At 50.1% G+C, this 20,937-nt stretch overlaps 1 protein-coding gene across 1 annotated transcript in view; it reads right to left on the bottom strand.

Moving 5' to 3' along the window:
- CDK5RAP2 (CDK5 regulatory subunit associated protein 2) overlaps positions 1 to 20,937 on the bottom strand; it is a gene marked incomplete at both ends in the record, with an annotated part of 199,131 nt that overhangs the window by 134,532 nt on the left and 43,662 nt on the right. Inside the window, 6 exons of the mRNA XM_080708903.1 lie at positions 1,269 to 1,361; positions 4,813 to 4,932; positions 5,776 to 5,829; positions 6,942 to 7,104; positions 12,869 to 13,023; positions 15,771 to 15,894. Coding sequence (XP_080565029.1) covers positions 1,269 to 1,361; positions 4,813 to 4,932; positions 5,776 to 5,829; positions 6,942 to 7,104; positions 12,869 to 13,023; positions 15,771 to 15,894 — 709 coding nt within the window. The remainder of the gene's footprint in view (positions 1 to 1,268; positions 1,362 to 4,812; positions 4,933 to 5,775; positions 5,830 to 6,941; positions 7,105 to 12,868; positions 13,024 to 15,770; positions 15,895 to 20,937) is intronic.

The raw sequence follows: 20,937 nt of genomic DNA, 5'->3' as shown, positions 1-20,937 counted from the left end.
TTATCAACTACTGCCAAAACAGGAAGAGGGCAAGTCTGAGATCCCAAAGCAGAGATTTATCCATGCTTCCTCCACACCATGATAAACCAAATTACTTCAGTGATTCTTATTGTGAACCAAAGTGCTGGAAAAGAAAAGAAAAATGTTAGAAGCAAACTCCCTTAGACTGAACTTCTGCTACTTTACAACCGAAAGCACCATCCATGCGGGGGTGGGGGGTGATTTTGGCAGCATGGCCTTTCTTTGATGATGGGACTTAGTGGATTCATTTCACTAAGTGAAAGGTACGAAGTATAAACTGTATAAGAGAGCTACAAAAATGCAGAGAAAATGTTAATTAAAAGCACCAAACTAAAATTAGGGAGACAGAGGGCAGATCGAGGGGATGACCAGTAGAAATCCTTAAGTTAGAATTTCTACCCCTTACATGAGGGGTAGAAACAAGAAGAAAAGGCAGGACAGAAACACCTAGGCCTAGAAGCAAAACCCAAAGGGAGCAGGCAGACTGAAGCAGCCAGGTGGACACTCAGGCTATGCCATGAGGTTGGCTCTGGCACCAAAGCCAGGGTGGGAAAGCCGAGCAAGTTGCTTGAGTCTCTCAACCTGGGTCTCCTCAGCAGCAAAACATGGATATGAACCGTGCCTGCTTCACAGAGCTGCTATGCAGACAACTGAGATAATCTACGGGGAGCACTTAGCAGGGCCGAGCACAAAGTATGTGCTCAATAAAAGCCTGCTGCTCTTCACAATTACTGCATTTAAATCCTGGCCCTGCCAGTTTCTAGCTGTGTGACAATAAATGCGCTATGCACCCTTGCTGAGCCTCAGAAACCTCATAAATACAAGGGAGATGACGATCCCCCCCACCAGGGCTGTGAAGATTCAATGAGATAATCCACATACACTGCACTATCTAATACTCAGCACGCCCAACTCCGGGAACAGTTGCCATCATTATCATTATCATACTGAGGAGGGGATGGAGAAGCTCCCAAAGCCGGTGGAGAATTCCCTCGTAATTAGACTGAGCTAATTCGATCACCAAAGACCACCCACAGTTCTCCTTATTAAAATCATCCAAGTTTCCTTCAGCTGCAGAGTGTGGACCTCACCAGAAATAAGGATCAAAGAGACAACCAGCAGGACTGAGTCAGAGCTCAGTGGTAGGGTGCTTGCCTAGCACGCCCGCAGCCTGGAGTGGGCACCAGCACAGACGCAGACAGGCAGGCAGGCAGGCAGGCAGACGCACCAACCAGATGAACACTTACATGGAATTGCAGGGCCTGTGTCTTCTGCAGGGCCTCTCTGGCCTTAGCAAAGGCAGTACTGAGCTCTTCCATTTCCGAGTTAAGTTCTTCAACCTGGGGGAAAATCAGGAATGGCAGCCAGGAATTCAGCTGGGCTCTCTTTCTTCTCAGACCAAATGCTTTCTCCACCCAATCATGTAGTGCTTGTAATCAGGGGCTTTATAGTCAGAAGCAACTTGAGCGGCATTTCTAGTTGGGCCACTTACAAGGTGGAGGACTTAACCTCCCTGAGACTTCAACTTTTTAAATTTAGTGTGTGTGTGTGTGTGTGTGTGTGTGTGTGTGTGTGTGTGTGTGTGTGTTACTGGGGATGGACTCCAGGGACCTTCTACCCAGAGGCTTATTTTATTTTTTATTTGGGAAGGGGGTCTTGCTAAGTTGCTGAAAGCCTCACTAAGTTACTAAGGCTGGCTTTGAGCCTGCGACCCTCCTGTCTCAGCCTCCCAAGTCCTGAGATTACTCCCAAATACTGAGGGATATGCCACCACACTCAGCTCAATTTCTGCTATGGTTCAGGGTTGCTCCCCAGAAACTGGTGTGTTAGAAGCTTGGTCATCAGTGTGGCGATACCTGTAGGTGGGACCTGTATGAGGTCAACCGGGGGCGGGCATGCTCTTGGAAGGGACTCTGGGACCCTGGTTTCTCTGACTTGTATTTGACAACATGATCCCTCCCTCTTGAAACAATCCCCTCCAATCACCACTGGGCCCACAAGAGGCTGTACATATAAGGGGATGCTCAAGCCTGGACCCTCAGACTCCAAAACTATAAGCTAAATAAGCCTCCTCTTGATAAAGTTCTTCTGCCTCAAGTATTTAATAAGATGAGGAGACCAAGACTCACCCAAATACAGTGTTGCTAAAGTTAAGCGAGGTAATGCATGTTGGTGTTAAAATACAATGCCTCGCTCACATTCTTACCTTTAGCGCTGTCCATAAGTGATCCCCAACAACCTCCCCGGCTAGTCAGAATTCCTCATCTTCTAGCGACCTCCTCGTTTACCCCAGGGTGAGCCATGGACGGCCAGGACCACACCCTGGACTGTGCCAGCACCCAGAACGGCCCCACCACATGCTGAAGGTCTTCAGCTTCAGCAGGGCCCTGAACTCCCAACACAGGATGCCAGTTACGGCTGCTCCCATGAGGAGACCCATCTCCGCATCCAACACCGTGACTCTTCACACTCCCGGCTCCCTCAGCTTCCCCAGCACCAGCTTCTTGGTTAGCTTCCCGTTCTGCAACCACTCCTGCTGGCCCCGTGCAACCTCGGCCTATCCCTGAAATTCCACTGCCCCTGGCAGTCCCACCCTCAGCCTCCTTCTTTCCCATCACACTCTTCTTGAACAAGTAGGCCAACTCTCAGAACTCACACCGGTGAACTCCCAATCAGTCTCTTCAGGCCGGAGCTCTGCGAGGTTGGGATTTACACATCCATCAGCCCCAGCAGAGTTCAGCTGGAGGCCGGGGCTCCTGGACATCAGTGCCGCAGATTGGCTCACCTCTCCACCCCTGCCGTCTCCTGCCACACTCCCTCTTCTGTGCTCTGAACAGTCGGTAGCACCAGTCACATGAGCCAGACACCTGGGGTTACCCTCCGCCGGTCTTTCTCTGAAGCCTACATCTGATCATCAGATGTTCCCAACTTCATTTCTAATAATTTTTACTTATTCCTTATTCCATTTCTTTTTTTTGGCAGTACTGGGGATGGAACCCAGGGGCCTTCTACCTCCAAGCTACACCCCCAGCCCTATTTTTTATTCTTTTTATTTTGAAATAGAGTCTTCTCTGAGTTGCAAAGAGCCTAAGTAGCCAAAGGTAATCGCGAACCGCGATCCTCCTGTCTCAGCCTCCCAAATGCTGAGACTACAATGTACCACCACGCCCATCTCTAATGCCATTTCTTGAATGCACCCCTCTTCCTCCATCCCTGCTGCCGTGGTCACCGCTCTAATCCAGCTTCCCTAGGCTGTCGCCAAGGCTACTGGCCTCTCTGCCACCATACTCTCCCTCCTGCAAATTACTGCCCCAAAGAAGCCAGAGACCCCTCTAAAATGTGACCAAGCCTTTCTGCCCTAGCGTCCTCAGTGGCACAGCACCCAAGTGGCTGTGATGAGCTCTCTAGCCACCCACTGGCCCGGCTCCTCCTGTCGCCGCACTCAAGTTGCGCACTTTGTGCTCTGGCAACCCCCTAGCTGTGGCGCCACACACGTCTACGGCTCTCTCCTAACCTGAGCAGTTCTCCCTCTGTCTAAAATGGCCCTCATCTCTGCTTCCCTCCCTGGCTAACACCCACTCGTCCTTCAAGACTCAGCGCAGGCATCCTCTCCGCTAAGCACTGCTCTCTGCCCCCCAAATCCACACCTAATCTGAACCAGGTCCCCTTCCCTCTGCCTCCCTCAATCACAACACCCATATAGCTCTCGTCCGCACTATACTTGGGACAAAGCTGGGTTTTCACTGTTGGAGCCGAGCAAAGTTATTGGGACACAACAGATTACTGTACTAACTAATGACAAGAGACCCAGCCACCTCCTTGGATCCCAAGGACAACCAAACAGGGGGTTCTTCAACTGGTTCACAGGCATGGCCTTGCCTGCCTAAATTCCTTTATCTCAATTTTCTGTTATCCATCAAAAGTTTAAGTCTACATTGTCCAAGAGGGAACTAGTCACATGAGATGTGGTTAGTCTGAACTGAGATGTGCTATAAGTGCATCTGAACTTCAAACATTTGGTGCTTAAAAAAAAAAAAAAAAAAAAAAAAAAGCTGTGCCGGGCGTGGTGGCGCACGCTTGTAATCCCCACGCTTGGGAGGCAGAGACAGGAGGATCGCACAGGTTCGAAGCCAGCCACACGCGCTGGCTTAGGAGACCCTGTTTCCAAATAAAAATATAAAATAGGTCTGGGAGTGTAGCCCGGACGTAGACGGGCTTCCAGGAACCCCAGTACCACCAAAAAAAAAAAAAAAAAAAGCTGCCGGGCGGGCGTGGTGGCGCACGCTTGTAATTCCCGCGCTTGGGAGGCAGAGACAGGAGGATCGCGCTGGTTCGGAGCCAGCCTTGCTGGCTTATGAGACCGTTTCCAAATAAAAAAATATATATAATAGGTCTGGGAGTGTAGCCCGGGCATATAAAGGCTTCCAGAAAACCCAGTAACACACACACACACACACAAAAAAAAAAAAAACTAACTTCCTTATTATTTTATTGACTGCATAGTGAAATGATGTTTGAGAGGTGTATTTATTATTAATTTTACTTGTTTATAATCTTTTAATGTGACTATTAGAAAATTTAAAATTATACATTTAACACATATGTTTTTATTGCACAGCACTGGATTAGATACTCCAGAAGAATTTCCAAGCGTCTAAAGGATCCTTTCCCCACTTTTTATACTATCTCAGCTCTTATGAACTTTTTATCTAAAGCTAAAAATTCAGGGTAGCACAGGCCAGTCACAGAAACTAATAAAGAAAAATCTCGCTTCAGGTGCGCCAGACATACCTCTTTTTCCTTTGATTTTAAAGCCATGGTTAGGCCCTGAATGGCTTTATCCCTCTTTAAACTATTTTTCTTCTCTGTAGCAATTTCTCTTTCCTTCTCTCTGAGGTCTTCCTGAAGTGCCTAAATTAGATTAGAAAAAGATTCACTAAGTCGATGCGTTGCAACCAAAATGCACTGTAAATATATCTTTAGGAGCACACTCAAATGCAGTTATTCTATCTCATCCCTGTCAACCTGTGATTAATGTCTCCAAGCGGAGCTGAACGGAGTGGCACCAGCTCCCGGTTCCTGTGTCGCGCTCACGGCAGCAGGGCTGGGCGGAGGGAAGGGGTGGGATCCGCTGAGAGGATGACAGCGATTCCTACGGGAAGGACCCAAAACCTTCTGCAATCTGAGTACAGTCACATCGGGGTCTCTGAGACTGTACCAGGTTATTTAGGGGAAATAACAGATCATTAATTTCATTCCTTAATGCTACAAAAGCTAGCAGAGAATTTGGTGTGATGGAGACTGAACTATGCATTTCGAGTCTGAGTTCATCTCTAACGATAATCACTGCTGCCCCCCTCCCGAGCTGCTGTGAGGATCAAATGAGATAATGGATGTGAAAGGGCTCTAAGCTGGCAGGCACAACACAGACCCGCCTGTCATGACCGGGCCACAGAGCACAGGCTTTGCCATTCGACTGCAGGGCTGAGTCAGGCTCTCCTTCCTCCCGCTCTGTGATCTTGGGCAAGAGCCCTCGGCTTTCTGAGCCAGGTACCACGTCTGCAAAATGGGAATGTCTCCTTCAGTTACTCCAGAGATTGAGAAACTCCCTTTGCAGACGCTTAGCCGAACTTGTACGCAGGAGTACTCGGTAACTGAGAGCTAGTGTCAGAGAACTGCCTATTGCAGTTCCAATAAAACAAGACAAAAGAATAGGATAAACCTTCAATAAATTGTTAAAATGTATCAACATACCTGGATCCTCTCTTCCAAACAATGCCTCTCCTTCTGATGCTCCACTTGTGCAGCCTAAGGAAAGACATGAGTTAGCATCCAGAGGCGGCTGCACCCACAATCTGAGAGCTTCCCCAGTAATTAGAATGAGCTCCTCATTGCTTACTCTCCCCCACTGCTACAGAACCCATTAAATCAAGGGTCCCCTCCTTCTCTCTGCCCCACCCAAAGTCCCACCTGATTTAAGTAAAGAAAAATGGGAAGACAGTAACCCATGTTGGTTGATCATCACCCCAGACAGCAAACCAAAGTGAGGCGCTGCTATGGAAAAAGAAGAACAGGGGCTACCAGAGGACGGGCCCCAGGAGCGGGGAAGAGACTTAAGGAGGAGCAGGAGACAGCTGTATTCCCAGGTGAAAACTAGCCCGTGAGTCTAAAGAATGCTCTGCGAGGCAGGGACACAGAATCTGCTCCATAAAGAACCCCAGACCTCCCCAAACATTCCTCGAAGCACACCACACAGCAGCCACCTTGAGCCAACAAGAATGCAAGGCATACACTGAGACCAATCTGCACTTCCCACTCCTCCCTCCTGCCTCCAGAAACATGCCAGGGAGCCGCCTAGAGGGGGTAGGAATCGAGGGGCTGGAGGCTGGCTACTATACTCCACCTCTTAAAGCCTGGAAAAAACACAACTCCTCTGAGCCCGGTTCCAAACTCAACAAGGGCACCATGAGGCTACCTGAGCAGGTGGCCGGGAGGATGGATGAGGCCCCTGAGCCCCTCGTGTGCCCCAGGCCCACTGAGCTGGGTCCCCTCCCTACTGCCTCTCAAGTTTCAGCCCAAAGCTGGTCCCAAGCCTGCTTCCAGTCACAAAGATAAAACGAACAGGCTCAGTGCGATACCCTGTACACCCAAAGGATGAAAATAAAGTCCTAGGCAACAGCAAATTGACGCATGGCGGACCCAGAAGAGGAGTACAGGGCTCTCCTTTTTAACCAATTCTTTGAACACGGGGCTGAAAATGGGAGAAAATGCCGAGCCCCTGACAAAGGCAGTTCTGCTGATGCTTCGGCTGACAGGGAACTCCTGTTTGGAAGCTCAGTGTGTGAATCAAGCGCACTGAACGGTGTTCCACTTCCCACGGGAGCCCGCTCCGCCCAGGCCCCTCCGCCCTGGCGCCGCACCTCGCCATCTCTCTCCTCCTCTTCCCCCAGAGCAGCAGAAAGTCCTCGGAGCGTTGCAGGTGGCACGTGCTCATCAGGAGATGCCCTCTGAGATTTTTGCTCTTTAAGGCGCTGAATGAAAGCTTCTTTGCTCTTCAAAGACAGCTTCAACTCCTCAATCAGCCTAAAAGAGAACAAAATTTAAATATTAATTCTCAGCTGTACTCCTAGCTCAGTGGAGCAGGAGGAGGCAGGAAACAGGGCCAGACACCTTCATAACAGTGTGTCCAATGACCAGACGTAAAGAGAATCATGTGTTGCAGGACAGAGGTCGAGTGGAATCTGGGTCGGTCCAACTCAGGACCTCTGCCAGGCTATGGGCTGCTCAAGTCACACCCCTGCTCAAAGACCTGCCACAGCCCCCACCGACAGCAGCCCATTACTAGTTTTTTTCTGCCAAGAAATTCTCTCTCTGAAAGGAATCTGTCACGGAAGGCTTCTGGGGCGTGGGGAAACAAGGAGTCTTACACGGCTCCCCAAGGCAGAGCTGACACAGTGTCAGGTGAAAGGCCACTCTCCTGGGCAAGACGCTGGAGACCCTAGCACTCGAGCTGGCAGCCCGGTCCCGTCTCACAGGCCTCCGCAGCCTCACTTTGGGCTCTCAAAGCCAGGCAGTTACCCGCCCCCATCCCTCTGTGCGTGCTATCCCCTCTACCTGGAATGCCCTTCGTCCCTGCCCCCCCTCCACCTGCATCCAGAGCTGGTCACAAGCTTTGCCGCCCACTGCCTTTAGAGTCCCCATGGAGGAGAAATGAGCACATCGGATTCTGGACCACCACATCCCCATCAACTTCTCCCTGACCATGGCAAGTCACCCGACCTCTCTGAGCCTGCATTTCCTTGGCTCTGAAAGAATGTTCCAGGTTGGCACAATGGCACACACCTGTCATCCCAGTATTTAGAGCCTGAGACAGGAGGGTCACAGGTTCAAGGACAGCCTCAGCAAGTAGTGAGTCTCGTCAACCTAGTGAGACCCTGTTTCAAAATAAAAATTAAAAAACAGGGCTGAGGGTGTGGCTCCAAGGGAGAATGCCCATGCAGTCAATCCTCAGTACAAAAAAAAAAAAAAGTTCAACATTATTAGCAATCAGGGAAATGCAAATCAAAACTACCCTCAGAACCCATTAACTCCAGTTAGAATGGCAATCATCAAATGCTGGGGAGGATGTAAGGACTCTCCCACACTACTGGCAGATCTGCAACCTAGTATAGCTACTACCGAGATCAATATGGAGATTCCTCAAAAGACCAGGAGTGGAAGGCTATACCACCCGTCAGCATCTTTCCAAGGAATTCCGAATGTTGTAGTGATCCGTGCATATCCATGTTTATAGCAGCACAATTCACAACAGCCAAGTTATGGAACCAGCCTAAGTGTTTAGCAACAGATGAATGGATAACAGACACGCCGGGCGTGGTGGCACACACTTGTAATCCCAGCATTCGGGAGGCTGAGACAGGAGGATGGTGGTTCACGGACAGCCTCAGCTACTTAGTGAGGTCCTTTGCAGCTCAGTGAGACTCTGTTTCAAAATAAAGAATAAATAATAGGGCTGGAGGTGTAGCTTGGAGGTAGAATGCCCCTGGGTTCCATCCCCAGTACCACACACACAAGAAAAAGAAAGAAAATGTGATATATATATATATACACAATGCAATTTTACTAAGCTATAAAGAAGAACAAAATTATGTCATCTGTAGAAAAATAGATGGAACTAGGGTATAATGCTAAGTGAGATCAGCCAGTTTGTGAAAGTCAAATGTTAGTGTTTTCTAGTGAAAGGTAGAAATCAAAAACAAAAGGAACTTCAAGTAAGTGAAGAGGAAGACCAGGAGAACCGTGCAAGAGGAAAGAGACCCAGGAATAGTATAGCTGGGCCATAAGGACCAGAACTAAGGAGGGAAGTGCAGAAGGGAAAAAGGAGGCTGGATGAAAGAAAAATCTCAGATGCCATATCCATGTACGATGGTATCACTACCAATCTGACAGCCGTGGGTGGGATTCCCCAAAGGGAATCACCAAGCGCTGTGTGCCTGTACGTTGGTATCTCACTGAAACCTCACTGTAGTGTGTAATGACAATGCACCCATGGAAGTACATTTTTTTAAGTGGGATGACTTGCTCGCGCGGACTGGTTTATGCTTTTTAAAACAACCTCGCCAGCTCCTGACATATGGCAGAACTCAACAAATGACAGTTGATGTAATTACCACTTTTTTAACATTCAACAATTAGCATTCTGTCAGGAGACCCTCAGAGGAGCCTTTCTCTACCTAAGCCTGGAAAGCAACTCAGTAGAAAGAGTGAACGCTTGGGGTCCCATGGAGCGACCGTTGTGAAGCGTCCGGCGTCCCCAGGCCAAGGGCAGGGGGCGACACGGGCCACCGAGACACCTGGCAATGCACTGGGCACCCGGGCAACGCCCCACGCACTTGGAGGGAGGAGGAAGACTGCCCTCTAGGGTTCAGCTCTGGAATCATCACAAATCAACTGCAGAGGTAAAAAGTCACCAGAAGATACATTTTAAATGAATGCCTTATGTTGTAGGTGATTTATAGCTCAATAAAATTGATTCCTTTTTCAGTTAGAATAAAGCCAGCTCTAGATAGGGAACTCCAAGAGTGGGGCAAGCCTGGTGGGGACTGCAGCCGACTGCAGCACCGGCCCATCCACCTCCAGCGAGATAGGATATTCAGGAGCTGTGTGAAGCTGGAAACCCAGGCTTTTATATGAAACTCCATCTCTTAAATATTGGCAACTAATTTGAAACCTTAAATATACTGTGTAAACCAAGCTGGATGTGGTGGCTCATGGTTTTGTAATCTCAGTACTAGGGAGACACACAGTAGGACTTCAGGTTTAAGGCCAGCTTCCGCAACTTAGGGAGGAACTTAGTGTGAGCCTGTTTCAAAATAAAATATAAAAATAAGGCTGGGGGTGTAGCTCAGAGATAGAACTGGGTTCAAGCCCTAGTACCAATAAACAAACAAACATTGTATAGAGCAAAGTTGCCTATGGCCATATTTGAAACGCAGGGCTCCCCAACACTGCCTTTAAGTTACAGAAAAGCTCAAAGGCCAGACTAAAGGAAATAAAGTAGTTAAAACATGTACCTTTGAAGAGGGTGGCGGGCATCCAAGCTAGAGCTGGGGCCTCAGAATTAACAGTACACCCTACCCAACAGGGTCACTCTGTGTGGCAGAACTGGACCCGGCTCCCAGAGCGTAACCAAGGCCCCCGCCCCAGTGCTGTGCCAATATTCTGACCTTGAATCGGCTGGGTGGGCAGGCCTGCCTTCAGGAGGGAACAGGCTGATTCTGGTCCCCCAAGAGTTTCAGCATAAAGAGCATCGCACCAACGAAACCCAGAGTTAGCATCTGGCTGCTGGTGTTGGGGAGAGTGGTTGGGCCACCGCTACCCCAAGACAGACACAGTCACTGGACTCACAAGTCAGATGACTGTACCTGTCTGAGCAGAGCTCTGGGAAGCCCCAAGAAGAGGTGGCCTGCAGCAAAGCCCTGACCTGCCCACCCACCTCCACAGAGCCCAGCAGCTGGATCACACTAGGTGCCCGCCCTCCCAAAGGCAGGCTTCTGCAGACACGCTGACAGGGACCCTGACAGGGCTCCAGATCACCTTGAAACATGCCGGGCTTGGTGCACGCTGCTCCCTCTGAGGCGGAGTTCCCAGGAGCCCCTCTTCTGAGACTCCAGCTCCATACCCGAGCTCAGAAATCTGCATTCACCTCCACTGCAGCGGTCATCCATCCCTAGGAGCTCTTCAGAAACAGGACCCTGCATTCCCAGCCACCGTGCCCAAGGCCGTGCTCAGCAACTGGTGAGGAAGGACTCCATACTTCCTCCAATGACAGCCTCAGGCCATATACCCACCCACCTCCTCGCTCTAGGCGCCACAACTGTCGGGCACACATCTCTCAAGGTTCTGTGTCCCACCTGGAAGCATCACTTCCCACCCCGCCCACCCAAAACTGATCCCCTTACCTCCCCCAAACTCACACTGCACCACCAGCCCTCAGCTGCCCATGCTGGAACCTGGGAGCGGGTGCCTGCACAGCCCTGTCCCTCCGCCCGCACCCAGCCAGCCACCTGGTCCTCAGCCTTCATGACCCCTCCCGGCCTGCTCTCCTCCACCCCCAGTCTACCCCAGCTGCTCACCATCGTCTCCTGTCTGATGCTTGCCACGACCTGAACCAGCCTTCCATCCCAAGCCAGTGCCAACCCAGGAGACCCAGTCAGGACAGAAGAGGCACAGGAATTACTTATTAAATACAGGACACAATAGTCCCACAGAACCCATGAATTAACAGCAAGCATCGGTGGGCCCTCACGGGGCCTCCCAGTCAGCCGTGTCACAGGACTTCTGTGCACTCTCCCAAGCCCGCGCCTTTCTTCCTCCTCATAGGCACCAGGAGTGCTGTCATTTCTTCTTTGGTGACTGCTTACACATTCTGTTCTGTTTCACTATCTGGGTCCCCCAGCCCGCAGTTTAACTGCTGGGGGCCTGTAGCTCCCTCGGGACGACAAGCCTACAGCCTTCTAAGAGCTGCCTGCTGACCAGTGGGGAGGGAGACCCAGGAAGGCGCGAATCATCTGTGCCCAATTCTCAGCCTAGTGGTGCCTGGGAAGGTCGGTGCCAAGGAGGCGCGGCAACGGCACCCTCCAGGGAGCTGTCTTTCCTACACAGGGTCTCAGATGAGTCTTACTCCACTGAGGTCCACAGAGAACTCAGTTCCCTAATCACAACGCTCCCACTTTCTAGATCAAAGCTAAGAAGAGGCTGGGCCACACCCAGTAAATGCTGGTTCCGGATGCAGAAGCCGGGGCCCTGGAGCATGGGGACAGCAGGCTCCCCCTTGGGGCCCATTTACTCCTCTTTCACAGGGAACCCTAAAAGCTTGCTCATCTGACTGCCCAACCCATAAGGAAAACAAGCATCAGGCTCGAATCTCAAGAGGGGGCACCAAGACAGAAATCAAGCAAATGGCGCTTAGGAACAGAAACCTAAACAGCAGGGGCACTGAGGGCCCAGAGAGGAACACAGCCCAGGCCCTCTGGGGCAGTGGGTGCACTTGGGAGCAACCTCCTTCCCATGCCAAATGCACCCAGCTCTTCAGTGGACAGGGAAGTCTCACTTTCATTCAATTAACCCCGCCCTCCACTTAGTGAGCACCAGAACAGGGCAAGAGCAGCAAAATACAAGGTTCATGGAAAATCTCAACTTTCTCCTAACAAGTTTTTATCAAAAGTTTTGTTGCAAGATATATGGTGAGCATTAAAGATGGCCTCAGGCCCTCCCCTCCAGTCTCTTCTCTGAATAGCAGATATTCCGTTTGAGACCATCAAAACACTCTGTATTTGGTCCGCACTGTTCTGTTGCGGGGCCCTGGCACTGTACTAACCTGGGCCTCCAGCCAGCAATGAAAAAACGGGATGGAAAACAGGTCATACAGAATTCACCAGCATTTACTGTGGGGCCGGAGCTGCGCACAAGTCCCCGGGAAAGAACCACAAGAGAAACTTCCCTCCGGCAATGCCAAGTAAAACTGGGCCTCTCCGCACTTACTGGCTCGTTTTACCCAGTGGGCGATGCTAAGCTCAGGCCCATCGACATGGTTTCCCCTCTTTTCCTCTGACTACCAGAAAGCTTAAAGCGCAAACTGAATGCTAGATGTGGTATCTAAGAACTTTTCACATGAATTTCTATCTACTACTGTCTCTGCCCTCATGTTACTATCCTCTTCCTCTTCTCTACGCCCCAGTTTCAGCCCTATCTAACATCTTACATCCTTCAAGTGCTGTGGGAAACAAGGAGAGAAGGGAGGGAAAGACGGGAGGGACAAGACTCCCCCCGCCCGAGCGAGCCACACCTGTCCTTCTCCTCCAGCGCCAGGGCCGCGTCCAAGTCACCCTTGTGCACCTTCCTCATCTCTGACAGCTTGCTTTCCAAGCTCAGCCGAAGAGCCTTCTCCGTCTCTGTCCCTGCGAAGGCCTTTTCCAGTTCTGCTTGGGCGGCTTTCACATCCTAGAGTGAAATTAAATGCATTTGATGCAATTTTTCAATACAATTGGGAACATTTTGAAAGGAAATTGGATTAAAATATAAATATTTATGACTTTTTTCTCCGGCACATTTCCCCTCCCTGAATTGCACTATACATGGAAAGAATCGGTAATAAATACATTTGCCAGCCATTTTCCCTCTTGTATCCTGAAGAGTGATAGGCATTTCCAAAGGAAAAGAATCAGCTCTACAAAAACTGTACCTCTGGTTTTCAAAAATCAGATCAATATTTACAGCCTCAATGAGAACAAGGAGAAATGTGCCTCTCAATACTAAACATACATAAATTCCAAAACGTAGCCATAATCTCCATACAAATTCACCCCGCACTCCACCACTCCCCTCACTATTCCTTTTTAAGATAATTCTAGAGTACATTTTCGGTATCTCCAAGGTGATTTAGGTGGTGAATAAACTCCAGGTTCTTCCTGCAAGCTCAGAGAAGCCACTGAGGAAATCATTTGAATCAGAGTCAGGGCCTGCATTGGGGAAAAAGGCTCTGGTGCTCATGCCAGTTACCTGGGAGGAGGCCTGAATCCTCAGCTCCTCACACCCACCGCCTCTGACCATAAGACAAACATAAATGGCAAATCACACTGGGTTCAAAACCCGGCTCTCCTACTTACTTGCTGTGTGACTCCAGATCATCACTGAACCTCTCTGAGCCCCAGCTTCACATCTAGAGAACTGGGATAGCCACTATCCCATCAAAGAGCTGCAGGTAGACTCTGTCAAAATGTGTTGCATCAGCGGAGGCTCCAAAGCCATTGGCTTCCTCCTCCCTACCCTCCCTCCACAGCACTCCATCACCATCTCCCCGCGAGCTTGCCAGCCAGTCTCAGTGAAAGCTGGGAAAATCATCTCCTGTGTTCCTAGACAACAAAACACAAAGCCCGTGATTTACCAAGTGCCTACTGAATGCCAGGCTCTGAGCAAGGAGCTTTATTTATGTCATATCTGATCCTCATCCGACCCTAAAATGTTATACACTGAAAGTAAAGCATTCTACAATGCAGGTCAGCAGCCAGGCCACGTGCAGCCTGTGTGACCTGGAGCCGGTGCCTTAGCCACGCCGTGCCTGCTTCATCGTCTGTTACCAAGAAAAGTAAAGGGATGGCTGAAAGCCTTATCTCTCTGGCTTACTGGGTGGATTGGCCAGGCCTACAGGGCGCCTCCTGGTGGTCATCCCTGGGCAGGGGGGGTGGTGTCAGCACTCGCCAAGCAGGTGACCGCGGGCAAATGCCTCATCCACGGTGATAAAGACAGCAAGTAGCAGAGCAGAGTTCTGACACCCCAAGACGCCGGGAGGCACTTGCTGGAAAACCGAGGCGACTCAATCGACAGGCTACATCCCTTCAAAGCATGACTGAATTTTCACTCAACTCCAGAAAACCCTTCTTTGACTTCCAGCTCTACCACTTATGATTTGGACTAAGATTCGCCCTCTTTCTGAGCCTAATGGAGACGTGCCCCAAGGGGAGACGCAAGGGTGGAAACGCACATCACCAATGGAGAGCTGGAAGCTGCAAAGCACGGGGCCAGCTCTTGGTACCCAGGAGTGCTTTTTGGTGATTACTCTTTATATCTACTGAAAAAAGATGAAACAATTCTAAGACTAAAAAAAAAAAGTAAATAGCTAGTAATAGGTTGAGTACCCTACTCAAAAAATCCAAGCTCCGAAATGTGCCAAAATCTGAAAGGTTTTGAGTGCCAACAGGATGGCACAATCTGATCTCATGAGATGGGGCACAGTCAAAACTCACCCACACCGAAACGTCATATAAAACTACCTGCAAATCCAGCATGGTGGTGCACACCTAGAATCCCAGTACTTGGAAGTCTGAGATAGGAGGATCACGGGTTCAAGGCCAGCCTCAGGAATCCAGTGAGACCCTCAGCAACTTAGCAAGACCCTGTTTCAAAACAAAAATGCCCCTAAGTTCAATCCCTAGAACTATAAAAAAAAAAAGCCTTCAGACTATGTATATACAGTATATATAAAACATAAATAGATTTGAGGTTTTAACCTGAGTCCCATGCCAATATTCCAAAATTTCTTTTTAAACCACAAAATCCAAGACTTTTGGTCCCAAGCACTTCAGGTAAGGAATGCTCAATCTGTATAATTTAATATTAGTTTTCCTCCCTTAAGATGGAGACAGGATTTTTTAGCCAAGCAACTTCCTGACTCCCACCGCAGTCACACGGGAAACAGCTGAGAAGTGGGGAGAAGTTACAAACGGGGCGCAGCACAAAAGACAGTCAGTGACGCCGGCGGGCCGGGCAGATGGAGGCCAGACGCTGGGCACGGGATCTGGGGCAGGCACGGGCTAGCCAGGAAATGTGGTTCCAGACTTGGCTGGCATCGGGCAAGGCAGCCATTCCCCTCTTCTCTGAGGCTCAGCTTCCTCATCTTTGAAATAAAAAAGGGACCGAACTAGACAGCAGCGCGGTGTTGTAGCAAGAGCACAGGCTTTACAATCAAAGCCACAGGCTTTAACCTGGACCTGTTGGTGCCTCTCGCAGTGTCCTCCTATGGCCACGAAGACCTCAGTTCGCAGGGTGTAAGGGTTATTTCTGAAATATATATGCCGAGTGCCTAAAGCAGGGCTGGAACCCAGGAGATGCTCGATGAGGGTGAGGGGACTACTGCTTCCGCTCATCAGCCCGCTCGTAAGGAGCACCGCCCCCCGGGCTCCCAGACTTGCCGCTTCTAGACGGAGTATTCTTTTGGTGAGGATGTCTTCCACCTGCTGCACCTTCTTCTGAGCTTCCTCTTTTACCCGCTGAACTTCAGAGCCACCCCCTTGAGCAAGGCTCTCGACCGCTTTGCTGCAGAAAGAGACAAAGGGCAAGACGCGTTCGGGTAACACGTGGAGAGTAATTTTGGCAGCTGCCGAGAGACAAGGCACGTTACTCATTTCCTTGGCTTGCCTGAGCTAGGCTTTTTTTTTTTTTAATTAGTATTTCTAGTGAGCCAGGTGTGGTGGTGCACACTTCTAATGCTAGTACTTGAGAGGCTGAGACAGGAGAATCACAGGTTTGAGGCTGGCCTCAGCAACTCTGTAAGACCCTTGTTTCAAAATGAAAAAAGTAAAAAGGGCTAGAGGGGGTGGAGGGTGTTAGCTTGGAGGTAGAATACCAGAGTTCAATCCTCAGTCCAAAAAATAAAATATAAGAAAAAGGTAAGAGTCATGCATTACCTTGTCCTTCAGAATAACTAAGTCAACATTTCAGTATACCTTTTAGACAATTCTACATAAACAGACCTATTTAGTACCTATCAGTGAACTCACTGTACTACCTAATACACTACTAAACATCCTTTTGTGCCAATAAATATAAAGCTACATCGTTAAAGGCCACACGTCAATTCACTGTGTGACGTATACTATGACTTCTTATATCAATTCCCTATATTTTAAATATTTAGCATTTTCTGGTTTAACGTGGTTGATAGTACTCATAAAAATCTGGAAACAGCGCCTGGTAGGAAGTAAGCATTCAATAAACATTAATGCCGTTGCTTAGTATGATGAGAACGTGAGGAAAGCATCTCGCGTGTCTACCAGCCAGCGATTTCCTGAAGGCAGAGTCCCAGAGAGGGAATCGGTGGGTCAAAGGGGACGTGCGCGTTTAAAACTCGTGAGAGCTACTGCCAAATTCCCCACCAAGAAGCTTCCAAAAAGGTCCACCTCCACTACGGCGTAGGAAAGGTGGTCTGACAAACCAACGTGCAAAGAAGCAATACACACAAAAACACACTGGGCCGTGGGGCTAGGGTTGCCTGCTTCATCTTTCGCCAGCCGAGGAGAAAGCGTTTTAAGTTGAGCTCCATCGGTCTGAGTGAGCGCGCACCAGCACTCAGGGCGGGAAGCGGGGAGGTCACGCCAGCACCCCACGCTGCTGCTCTAACCCAGGGCACATCAGGCGCGTGGCCGAGGCCCCTCGGAATATTCTCTCCGCAGGACGATCAGCGTGGGGACGCCGCACCAAAACCTTCAGCAACGCCAAAGGAAAAACGGCGTCAGGCAAGAATCTGTAAGACTTGGACTCTGAGTCCTCATCAGATTTCTAAGTGATTGCGCTTCCAGGAGGCAGGATAACAGAGGAAATGGCTCCACCTAAAGCTGGTTTCTCAGAAACACTGCAACAGGAAAAAAAAGAAATCCCTTCAGCATCAGCCTCCCGCACCCTACTTCAGGGGTATATGAAATTTCCCCAACAGAGAGCTGAGAGCAGGCACCCACACATCCAAGCCATGTGAACTGTTTTACCAAGAACAATGGAGCATCAAGAGAGCCACGCTGGCTGTCCAAGTCTCAAACAGGAGGCGCCTGCAAATAAAGACCTTATTCAGAGCTATTTCATTCATGTCCTTTCTCCAATAAGACCCCTTGCCATGATGTCATGTTAGTGGAATTCCGTGGGAACAACTGGAAGGAAAGAAAAAACAGGGGCTCCAAGGCCGGAGAGGTCTGATTCCACATCTCCTCCATCCCCTCCGTAAGTTACCTGTGACACCCTAGCTTCCTCGTGTGAAAAACGGGATGACTGTCTCATAGGATGCATGTGCTAACACCGGGAGCCCCTTCCTTCCTGATATGAGGCTCCGCACACACAAGACCAGGGCAAACGCTGGCCCTGCCGGGGCGCTATGACGGGCCTCCTGCCATCCCTCTGCTGGGTCTGAGCCCACAAGAGATCATCCCCCGGCCAGGGCCAAAGCTACATCCTGACCAATGCCATCAAGTGTCCTCGGCTCCCACTGCCTCAGCTCAGTTCTGGATCAGTACTATCTCAGTCATAGTGACTCACAGTCATTTCTATCCCTCCTCTAGGGGTGTAAGAGACAGGCAGAAAAGTGGCAGACTACAATGCCCCCCCTTCCTGGGCCTGAAGCACCATTTCTCTACTCCTGAATTTCTTTTTTACTTTTTTGTTACAAGAGATTGAACCCAGGAGCGTTTTACATCCAAGCTACACCCCCCAGTCCTTTTTATTTTATTTTTGTTTTGAAACAGAGTCTCACTAGGTTCATGAGAGTCTCACCAAGTTGCTGAGGCTGGTCTCAAGCCTGCGATTATCCTGTCTCAGCCTCCCAAGTACTGTGTGCTATCACGCCGGGCTCTTTGCGTTATGTATGTGTGATACTGGGGGTTGAACCCCGGGCCATTCTACATCCAAGCTACACCCCCAGCCCTTTTTATTTTTTTTGTTTTTGAACCAGGGTCTCACTAGGTTGCTGAGAGTCTGGCTACAGTGCTGAGGCTGTCCTTAAACCTGAAATCCTCCTGTCTCAGCCTCCCAAGTACTGGCATTACATGTGCCGACATGCCCAGCTAGTCCTGAATTTCTGCTAGCAATTCACAAATGTCGAAGCTCTTGGGGCTTTACAGAGCCTCCTCTATAAAAGGAATCCCCTCTATGACCCCTGACCTCACCCATCGCCCCTGTCCACCCAAATGCAAACTGTCCCGCCCTCAGCCCAGATCCGACTGTGGTATTTTACAGCCCAAGTCCTATAGATTGTCAAGAGGCTGACTACAATTTCTAAGAACTACTGGTATTATTCGGTTTGTTTGTGTTTTAGTTATAGCAATAAAATATATTCCCAATAATAAATGTTCCAACTTTTCATTTATCATCTTTGTACTCCATAGTTACTGTAGCAATAAAATTTATGCTCAGCAGTACAGTGCAATTTTCCTCTGCTAATGGAATTATTATTTTTTGTTTGTGTTTTAAAGCTACAGAGATAAAATTTACTCCCAACACTATGACTGCTTTTGTTCTTAATGCCGCCGTATTGTAACTGATGAACACCACCACAGAGAAGCCGCGAGCTCGCGCCCCTCCACAGCGAGGTGGAGCACGCTGCGGGCCCGGCTCGCTGCCCTCCCCTCCGGGCCTCGGTTCTCCCCTCTCTCAAACGGGAGCGAGTGTCGGCTGCCTTGCCGTACTGTCGTGAAGATCAAATGCAATACGGTGCCACGTGGCAGGCACAGGGCTGGGGACAGGGTCAGGCCTCGACCACTGTGAATTCCCACCTTCGATTCTTTCTTGTAGAATATGGGCTAAGAGACAAGGTGCGAAGCAAGACCTAAGGGGAAGTCGGTCTAATCCAGCGTCTATCATATAAGAAAGAACCGCCCTCAACACCACCCCTGCTGCCCCCTCTCTTTGGGGTTGCTGGGAATGGAAGCCGGGACTCAGGCACACTAGGCAAGCGCCGCCACTGAGCCACCCCCTAGCCTCCACCTGTTGCTCTTCTTAACCCTCAGCATTTCCTCTGGATCCACTCCCTTCTAATTACAGTTCTTAGGGAAAAGCAGGGGCTTTTCCTGTGGCAGGTCTGGTGCCCCACCCCCGCCTCCCACCACAGCCCTAACACTGAAAAGGGGAGCTGCGGGAATGCTATTAATGAAGACATTTTCCATCAACACATACCTGCTACCACCACGCTGCCGGGTGCTGGGCGGTCAGGAGTAAACAGAAAGGCTCACTGAGCAGCGGCGGAGCGGACACTGCCACTGAGAGACAGATACTACACATGCACTGGGTCTATATATGAAAATTAAGCAGCAAAGCAACCTGGCGTGGTGGCGCACACTTATAATCCCAGCATTCGGGAGGCTGAGACCGGAAGATCACAGTTCGCAGACAGAATCAGCTACTTAGCAAAGCCCTTCGCAACTCAGTGAGACCTTGTTTCAAAATAAAGAATAAAATACAGGGCTGGGAGTTTAGCTCAGAGGTAGAATGGCCCTGGCGTCCATCCCCAATATCACAAATGAAGAGGAGGAGGAGGAAGAGGAGGAGGAGGAGGAGGAGGAGGAGGAGGAGGAGGAGGAGGAGGAGGAGGGACAGCAGCAACAGCAAAGCATGAACCCAGTGCAGACCTGGACGTCAGGGACTTGCGTTCTAACCCTCGTTCTGACCTTTCCGGCTGAGACTCAGGACCCTTCCCTTCGCCAGGCCCCAATTCTCCCCTCTATAAAAGGAGGATATTCCTTGACAATTACACAGCTCCCAGGACAATAAAGAAATGGAAATGGATGTGAAAGTGTTTAATAAACTAAAAAGTGCTACACATAGGGACTGTCTTACAGGCCAGAAGTCTGTGCCGAGACCAGGGCGGGCAGGAGGAGCCATGTGCGACCCTCCAGGCGCGTGCCCCACCAGGCACACTCTCTGGGAGGGTGAGGCCACTGTGCCGCGCTGGCCTGGGAGGGGTGAGAGTCGGCCGAGCTGGAGGGCCTCAGAGTATCCCTGAACTGCATCTGGGACAGAGGTGCTGGAGAGGACGCCGACGTGGCTAATGATCTCATGACCATTAGCTGAGCTCGTGATCTCAGCCCCGCAGGGTCCCTGACAGCTCCCTTCCGTCCTGCAGCGAGGCCCGCGGAGCCCGCCCCAGACACTCAGCTCGGACCTCAGCGTGGAACTGCGTCCGACCTGGTGTCCCCGCTTCCCGGGCATCCACAGTGACCATTTCAAAGTGAAACTCTTGATTGTGTCACTTGTTATTTAATCTTAGGATAAAGACCACAGTCTCTAAGCACTCCAGTCTCCTCATTCTTCCTCTGGCCTACCTATAAATTCCTTTCTCCCTACTACTCCTCTGTACACTCACCTGCTGATTCCTACTGAGGCCTCAGATTTCATCTCAAAAGTCTCCTTCACAGCGACGCCTTCCCTGCTACATGTCTATGTCCACACATTCATTCTGGCAGCCATAAACCCCCTAGCTCCCTTTCTTTACTTTAGAGCTCCTCTCCCAATTTGTATTCACACATTTATTCCTACAAATATTTAGCCATCATCACCTCCACTAGCGGGCGAGCCTCAGGTACCGGGGCCTCTTCTGTATCC

Source organism: Muscardinus avellanarius, assembly GCF_963383645.1.
Source record: "Muscardinus avellanarius genome assembly, chromosome: 13".
Classification (NCBI taxonomy): Eukaryota; Metazoa; Chordata; class Mammalia; order Rodentia; family Gliridae; genus Muscardinus; species Muscardinus avellanarius.
The sequence above is the reverse complement of the archived record's forward strand: the minus strand, read 5'-3'. Positions and strand labels throughout refer to the sequence as shown.